This window comes from Acanthaster planci, linkage group LG01 (assembly GCF_054643075.1).
Source record: "Acanthaster planci isolate LZ-2023a linkage group LG01, COTS_SCS, whole genome shotgun sequence".
Classification (NCBI taxonomy): Eukaryota; Metazoa; Echinodermata; class Asteroidea; order Valvatida; family Acanthasteridae; genus Acanthaster; species Acanthaster planci.
This window is the reverse complement of record NC_141777.1, coordinates 6,408,215-6,416,523: the sequence shown is the minus strand read 5'-3', so window position 1 is coordinate 6,416,523 and position 8,309 is coordinate 6,408,215. Positions and strand designations below refer to the sequence as shown.

General features: G+C 42.7%; 1 protein-coding gene across 1 annotated transcript; it reads right to left on the bottom strand.

The window, feature by feature from the left end:
• Nucleotides 1-4,799: 4,799 nt before the first annotated feature.
• Nucleotides 4,800-7,524, bottom strand: LOC110986247 (lactadherin-like). The gene is made up of 4 exons (XM_022247980.2): nt 7,268-7,524; nt 6,931-7,065; nt 6,465-6,679; nt 4,800-5,921 (listed from the first exon to the last, which is right to left on the bottom strand). The coding sequence occupies exons 1-4, from the start codon at nt 7,461-7,463 to the stop codon at nt 5,784-5,786; spliced, it is 684 nt and encodes a 227-aa protein (XP_022103672.1). The 5' UTR covers nt 7,464-7,524; the 3' UTR covers nt 4,800-5,783.
• Between the last annotated feature and the right edge of the window lie 785 nt (nt 7,525-8,309).

Sequence of the window (8,309 nt, the reverse complement as noted above, 5' to 3'; positions counted from 1 at the left end):
GGGTAGGGTTATTATTAGCGATAATGGTGAGGGGTAGGGTTGGGGGTAGGGGTAGGGTCAGGGTTAGGGTTGGAGATAGGGTTATGGTTAGGGTTGGAGATACGGTGAAGGTTAGGGGTAGAGATAGGGTTAGGAATAATGGTTAGGGTTAAGGGTAGGGCTATTATTAGCGATAATGGTGAAGGGTAGTGTTAGCGTTAGGGGTAAGGTTAGGGATAGGGTTAGAGGTAGGTTTGGAGATAGGGATTGGGTTAGAGATAGGGTTAGGAATAATGGTTATGGTTAGGGTTAGTGTTAGGGGTTGGGTTATTATTAGCGATAATGGTGAGGGGTGGGGTTAGGGTTAGGGGTAAGGTTAGGAATAGGGTTAGGGGTAGGGTTGGAGATAGGGATAGGGTTAGAGATAGGGTTAGGAATAATGGTTAGAGTTACAGATATTGTTAGGGTTAGGGTGAGGGCTATTATTAGCGATAATGATGAGGGGTGGGGTTAGGGTTAGGGGTAAGGTTAGGAATAGGGTTAGGGGTAGGGTTGGAGATAGGGATAGGGTTAGAGATAGAGTTAGGAATAATGGTTAGAGTTACAGATAGGGTTAAGATTAGGGCTATTATTAGCGATAATGATGAGGGGTAGGGTTAGGCTTAGGGGTAAGGTTAGAGATAGGGTTAGGGTTAGTGTTGGAGATAGGATAGGTTTAGGGTTAGAGATAGGGTTGGAAATAGGGTTAGGGTTAGAGATAGGGTTGGAAATAAGGTTAGGGTTGGAAATAAGGTTAGGGTTAGGGCTAGGGGTAGGGGTAGGGTTATTATTAGCGATAATGGTGAGGGGTAGGTATAGGGGTAAGGTTAGGGATAGTTTTAGGGGTAGGGTTGGAGATAAGGATAGGAATAATTTTTAGGGTTAGGGATAGGGTTATTATTAGCGATAATGGTGAGGGGTAGGGTTGGGGGTAGGGGTAGGGTCAGGGTTAGGGTTGGAGATAGGGTTATGGTTAGGGTTGGAGATACAGTGAAGGTTAGGGGTAGAGATAGGGTTAGGAATAATGGTTAGGGTTAAGGGTAGGGCTATTATTAGCGATAATGGTGAAGGGTAGGGTTAGCATTAGGGGTAAGGTTAGGGATAGGGTTAGGGGTAGGTTTGGAGATAGGGATAGGGTTAGAGATAGGGTTAGGAATAATGGTTATGGTTAGGGTTAGTGTTAGGGGTTGGGTTATTATTAGCGATAATGGTGAGGGGAAGGGTTAGGGTGAGGGGTAAGGTTAGGGATAGGGTTAGGGCTAGGTTGGAGATAGGGATAGGGTTAGGAATAATGGTTAGAGTTACAGATAGGGTTATGGTTAGGGTTACGGCTATTATTAGCGATAACGGTGAGGGGTAGGGTTAGGGGTAAGGTTAGGGGTAGGGTTAGGGGTAGGGTTGGAGTTAGGGTTAGGGATAGGGTTAGAGATAGGGTTAGGAATAATGGTTAGAGTTACAGATAGGGTTAGGGTTAGGGCTATTATTAGCAATAATGATGAGGGGTAGGGTTAGGGTTAGGGGTAAGGTTAGGAATAGGGTTAGGGGTAGGGTTGGAGATAGGGATAGGGTTAGAGATAGAGTTAGGAATAATGGTTAGAGTTACAGATAGGGTTAGGGTTAGGGCTATTATTAGCGGTAATGATAAGGGGTAGGGTTAGGGGTAAGGTTAGGAATAGGGTTAGGGTTAGGGTTGGATATAGGATAGGGTTAGGGTTAGAGATAGGGTTGGAAATAGGGTTAGGGTTAGAGATAGGGTTGGAAATAGGGTTAGGATTAGAGGTAGGGTTGGGGTTAGGGGTAGGGTTAGGGTTAGGGGTAGGTTTGGAGAGAGAGACAGGGTTAAGGTTACAGATATGGTTAGCGATCATGGTGAGGGGTAGGGTTGGTTTGAGGGGTACGGTTAGAGATAGGGTTGGAAATAGGGATAGGGTTAGAAATAGGGTTAGGGATAATGGTTAGGGTTAGGGATAGGGTTAGAGGGTTAGGGTGAGGGTTAGGGGTAGGGTTGGGGTTAGGGGTAAGGTTAGGGATAGGTTAGGGTTAGGGGTAGGGTTAGGGGGTTAGGGTTAGGGTTAGGAATAATGGTTAGGGTTAGGGTTAGGGATAAGGTTAGGGATAGGGTTAGGGTTAGGGTTGGAGATAGGGATAGGGTTAGGGTTAGAAATAGGGCTGGAAATAGGGTTAGGGTTAGAGATAGGGTTGGAAATAGGGTTAGGGTTACAGGTAGGGTTGGGGTTAGGGGTAAGGTTAGGGTTGGAGATAGGGATAGGGTTAGGGATAGGGGTAGAGATAGGGTTAGGGATAATGGTTAGGGTTAGGGATAGGGTTAGGGTTGGAGGGTTAGGGGTAGGGTTGGGGTGAGGGGTAGGGTTAGGGTGGGAGATAGGGATAGGGTTAGAGGGTTAGAGATAGGGTTAGGAATAATGGTTAGGGTTACGGATAAGGTAAGGGGTAGGGTTAGGGTTATTATTAGCGATAATGGTTAGGGGTAGGGTTGGGGTTAGGGGTAAGGTTAGGGATAGGGTTAGGGTTAGGGGTAGAGTAAGGAATAGGGATAGTGTTAGGGTTAGAGATATGGTTAGCGATAATGCTTAAGGGTAGGGTTGGGGTTAGGGGTAGGGATAGGGTCAGAGTTAGAGATAAAGTTGGACATAGGGATAGGGTTAGGGTTAGAGATTGGGTTAGGGATAATGGTTAGGGATAGGGTTGGAGTTACGGATAATGTTAGGGATAGGGTTAGGGATAGGGGTAGAGATGGGGTTAGGGATAATTGTTGGGGATAGAGTTGGGGTTAGAGATAGGGTTAGGGACAGTAGGGTGAGGGATATTGTTGGCGTTAGGGTTAGGATAGTGCCAGTGTTGGGGATAGGGTTAGAGGAAGGGATTTTTTGAGCTATATATTTACATCAACATTTGACACAAATGAATATACGACAACTAAAGTCAACATATTAAAAAATATCTCATAAAAATGACAGAAACAGTGCTCACTTTTCAAGTACATAAGGAAGTTCCTGTAAAGAGGCTCGATTCACAGGGCAGGGTATCTGAAGAAATAAACCACGTATCAGATTCACCACAAAATATAACATGTTATTTAGCAGAACTGCTCGGTTCCCGATTCACCTTCCCCCGGAAAAAATAGCCTGCATGATACCATTGAGGGTGCATTTCGCGAAATGGTTGTATTTTGTGATCCCACGGGTTCTTACAATAAGACATGCCATAATCAGGAGGGATCAACGAGTCATTTCTATAAATCCCGAATTTGTTACTGGCAGTTTCCAGTTTGGGTTATTTCTTTTGCTAAAGCCCTAAATTGCGGGCATATTTGGATAGAGGCGGGCGGCGACAATCACAGCTGGGCGAATAGTTTTACTACTTTGGAGGTATCTTCCAGGAAAGGCGAATAAAAACTAATTGTGGCTAAAACCCATAAAATTGAGAGGAAAAGTGATCTTCTGGCATGGCCATAATCTTGAATTTCCGCTGCAAAAAAGGAGACAAACCTCCTCCGAGAGTCAAGAGGCGGCGTTTTTACGCTCTGATATTTTACTGCTTTCTATGAGCGCGTATTATGGTGTAGTGCAACCTGCCAGAGTTCAGGGCTGTACCACTACAGATAAATTCCCATAGACAGCAATGATAATGCCCACACTTCACAAATATTTAAAAAATACTCACCCCTCTCACAGGTGTCCATACTGCTCAGAAAAACGATGATCGATATGTCCCCTTTCATTTTCCTTTCAATTTTCGGGGGGTTGACCAATGGATTTTTGAGAAATTTTCACCAGAAGCAGACCACCCCTAAAAAGAAGAAAATGTCCCTGCCCAGAAAAGTGGCCATTTGGAAAAACCATCCCTCTGAAAAATGGCCAAAATAGTGCCACTTTCGGACCCGACTGCACCCAAATTGCTCATAATTGCAAGACCAAAGTCCGGGCTGGAGGTTCAGTGCCACATTTCTCCAATTCCTCGATTTCACGGCTCTGAGGACCTCTCTACTATAGAATATTTTGAGTTTATAACTTTCATTAATGAGCTTGGCGGACAAATTTTGGCCTTGTTTGCAAGGGTGCACCCTCAGACGTGTCCGGACGTACGTGTAGTCCGTCCGGGAACTCTCTCATATTGATGCACGCATTTAATTTACCAAGGAGAAGCTGTCAGGGAGATTTGTGCGCGGGGCCCCTTGCGCATTTTGCTACGTGATGCACTATTGTAGCGTTGTAATCACTCAGTCTTTGCAGAGCAAAATTCTGTGCGGTATTACTTGGTTAATGGTTTTGTTATCTACGTAAATATGAACGGCCAAAAGCAATTCTCTGAAATTGCCAAATGGTTAAGCTGGTGGTTATCTGATCGTCAGATGGTGGGTTCGAATCCCACTGGTGACTTTTATTTTCCCAAAGCTTGCTGTCAGTCAGTAGCTATAAGAGACTCTAATTTACCCCCGCCAAATACCAACAGTACCTTAGCCCACGGGATAAGCTCTTCTGCTGGGACTGTCCGCGAAGTCCAGGTGAGCGCCTTAGTACAGGTTCGAGACGTATGGCCGACTCGGTGGCCAGGGCTCAGGGGCTTGTCTCGTTTCCTCTCTTGCATGGTCGCTCGAACTCTTTTTTGGAGTTAAATGGATGGGCAGGGAGGAAGTGTGGTGGGCCGGGAACTTTGAGATCCCAGAAGAGTCCTATATGGAAGCCGGTAACTGCGATTCACATAACTTTTCGATTTTTCCCTCACTTCTTTTTTTTCCTTTTTTCTTTTTTTTTTAATTTCCTGAGCGCAAAACTCCCAAGGCAATTTTTTAGGTTGAATACATGCATTTTTAAAATCTATAATCTGAATTTGAGGCTTTTTATTTCAATGACAGCACACAATGAAAAAAATATGAACCTCTTACATTTTGAAAGCAAGGAACAGCTTGATATAAAATGTCATAGAAAGCTAATTTTTAACGGATTTTTGTTTGTTTTTGGCATCTTCTGGGTACAAATATTGTATAAGTTGTGTTTAGGAACATTTAGTGACATTTTGTTCCTGCATACTTTCTAAGTACTTCTAAAACTCGGGAATGGAATACAATTGAATGTCTCCAAGGAGGAGAAGAAGCATAATTAATAATTATAATAAATGTATAATTGTCATGAAATAAAAAAAATAATAAAAATCATGAAATATTCCTTGAAGTCTAATTAATTCTAATTTTCATTTTACTGTTAAGGTTACTTCGCCCGTGAAGATCTCTTTGTGTCTACATGTAAAATGTAGGCCAACTGTCAGTACTTTTAAATTGTGTAACCTTAGGATCATCGACTCTAACCATCAACATTTCTTTATAGGTCAGATTGGACCTACATGGCGTATGGTGGGAGCCACCTCGATTAACACCTCACCCGAAACCACGGTTTTTCAGGAGAATTCCTCGTTCAAAAGCATATCCCCTTTTCCTAAGGGTGAGAGGGGTTCATCGCTAACAGGTAATTTGAATTAATTCATCACTTTTGGAAATTAGAAAATGTGTTCTGAAATTAAAAAAAATCATATGTCAGATGTGACAGGGACACAAAAAATGGACCCCTAATTTCTGGCATTACCCGCTTCTCCCTTTCCCCGAAAAAAACTTAAATTCTCAGTGAATGAAAACCCGGTTACCTACCCACAGCGTTAAACTTAAAGACCTAAGCACTTCATATGTTTATCCAAGTCCATTAAAGTTTGAAAAAAAGATTCTCACCAAAACTGCCATTGTTTAAACGTGGCTAATAACAACCTACGACCTCAAACCTCATGCTGCAGTGCGAGGTCCAATCAGTGGGCAGAATGCGTAAGAATCTAGTATGGATGGCTCGCGAGAAACGAGTGGTCACCTCGCTGTCTATGACTATGTTACCGGGGAACTGTTGAGAAAACATTATTTGAAATCAGAAGACAATCTTCAAAGTGGAGTACATATTTGTTAATTTTTGGACGGGAGTTTAGTGACCGAGTCCTTACCTTGAGAGAGAGATTTACTTTTCAACAGGGGTGTACCGGGAATGGTTAGGTTAGTAAGTAAGTTAAAATAAGATTTACACAGTACATTTACCAATTTTTCTTATATAACGTTTTAGAAAGTTGTCAAGGGAGAATCGTTCACAACGTATACTTTGGCTGTACTGAGATCATCCCGTTCCATGTGGATTGGTTCTCTTTAGCCTGCTTAACCTGTAGACCACGTAAAAGTGCGGGGTTTTCAATTCACCTGGTGGACTGACGAGTTTGTAGGCGGCAAATGCCATATTCTTAGCACCAGAACACGAGGTAATGGCCATTAAAATGGGTGGTTGACTTAATGTTTTCAACATAGGCCTAAAACCGGTTACATTCTGTCCAATTGACGGATCGAAAGATTTTGGTTGTTATTTTAATTGGAATTTAACACCCATCTTGCATGGGTTTACCTTTGTGGGTGTCCCATCTTCGTTGGATTCTTGACTCCAAGCCTCGCCATCGTCACTAAACATTACTTGGTACTGTGTAACCCGTTGGACATTATAAGGCGGATCACCACGGCCTTGGGTAATGAGAGCAGTGACGTAGACGAAGGTATTGAAATCAACCTGAATCCAGGGATTCGGGTCACTTTGTCCAGCGTCAGCCCAGGCTGCCGGAAATCCTATTCAGAAGTAAGCGGGAAGTGCATGTTTTATAAAAGGTTATGCAACAAAATCCATTGTAAATTAACATGTAGGAAAGGGTGTAGCTTTTTCAATTTTTACTTGTTTGTTTGCTTGTTTGTTTGTTCGTTCGTTCGTTCATTTGTTTTATTAATAATAAACTGCTCCACAAAAGGTTATGAGAGCTGCACTGATCGTCTTTGCTATTGTAGAATTCAATGCGCATATCTTTTGTTGAATTGTAGCTTACCTTGAGTATTAAGCCTTGCTCTCGGAGGCGCATAGTTCGCGTCGTTACTAAAAAATGACGAAGCTGTGATGCTACCATCCGGAATTCGACCATCCTCCATCCCAAGAGGCCCCTCCTCAGAGCAAACACGTACACCTGTATAGTATCGATGATTTTGCACGTTGTTAGGGCTGGTTATTGGATACCATTATTTTCTAAAACTAGAAGCAATTAAAAAAGTTATTAGGAGGCCTGACGTTTCGGTCAACGTTGTCATGGTCAACCGCTATCACCAATGAACCTGTTAGGAGCACAAACACATTCTTTTACCTCAATTTATACAATACATTGTACATACCAAGCCTGCAATGGAAGGGGATAAGTGCCTTGACGACATGGAGTTGATTCTTGAAAGTCTCCAGTTGAGAGTACAGTGGTCGAAGCGCTATTTCAAGAGCGGAGGTTGTGTTATGTTGGTGTGAGCATTCACTGTTGGCACAGCTCAGAACCAAGACCACGACACTAGCAACCAGGAGGCAGGCCATCTTGACCATTGGAGAGCAGTGTTCATCCCTAGCCTCGATCACTTTCAGACCCGCGCTTAAATAGGTTTACCGGTGCTCTTGAACCCTTGAACCTGAAAAGTGTGCACGCCAAGGCACCACAAAATGAGAGCAAAACAATTTTATCAGGTCATGTTTCCTCCAACTGTACAAAATCAAGTAAATGTCAACAGTCGTGGTATCTATAGCTAGGACTACAAAAAGGTGACTGAATCTATCAAAGGCGAAATTGTACGGTGGTTCAATGGTGAGTCATACGAGGAAAAAATGTAAGCAAACAGATTTTGTTGAGGGAACAACAAAATTTTGTGGAGGCAAAATTAAAATTTATTTAAGGGAACAACAAATGTTGTTACTTTACAAAAGCGGACACATCGGACAACTGATCTGACTATTCACCACTGTTAACAAAACCGTTAAGTTCCTTAAAATTTAGAACTTAGAGAAAAAAGTCCCTGTTTGGAACGGAGTCGACAGAAAGTGCCTGAGCGAGAACGCTCTGAAATGAAGTTTAGTCCTTAAAATATACTTGAAGGCTAACGTGAATTTGGGCAGTAGATATTTGTCACAACCTTTCAAAATTGATCTTTTCAAACAGAAGATTCCTCTTGGAATTTGAACCAACTCACCCACAATACTATACTTTCCTCTTATACCTGCAATGCCACGATTATGTTTATGTCCAAGACCCCACATAATGACGCTACAGGTACAATTCAGGAAATGCCAAAATATATCTCGGCCCAGTTGCAAACATGGGCTTTTCCCCATCTGTAAAATCAGTGGGTAGTCAGATAGAGTGCATCTAAATAAAAAGCAATGTTACTGATTAGAAGT

What these genes read in the sequence shown, in the direction of transcription:
- LOC110986247 (XM_022247980.2), bottom strand. Translation starts at nt 7,463, where the DNA reads ATGGTCAAGATGGCCTGCCTCCTGGTTGCTAGTGTCGTGGTCTTGGTT. An exon ending in CCCCTTCCATTGCAGGCTTG is followed by an intron (nt 7,066 to 7,267) that starts GTATGTACAATG and finishes GATACTATACAG; the next exon opens with GTGTACGTGTTTGCTCTGAG. An exon ending in AAGATGGGACACCCACAAAG is followed by an intron (nt 5,922 to 6,464) that starts GTAAACCCATGC and finishes TTTTCTCAACAG; the next exon opens with TTCCCCGGTAACATAGTCAT.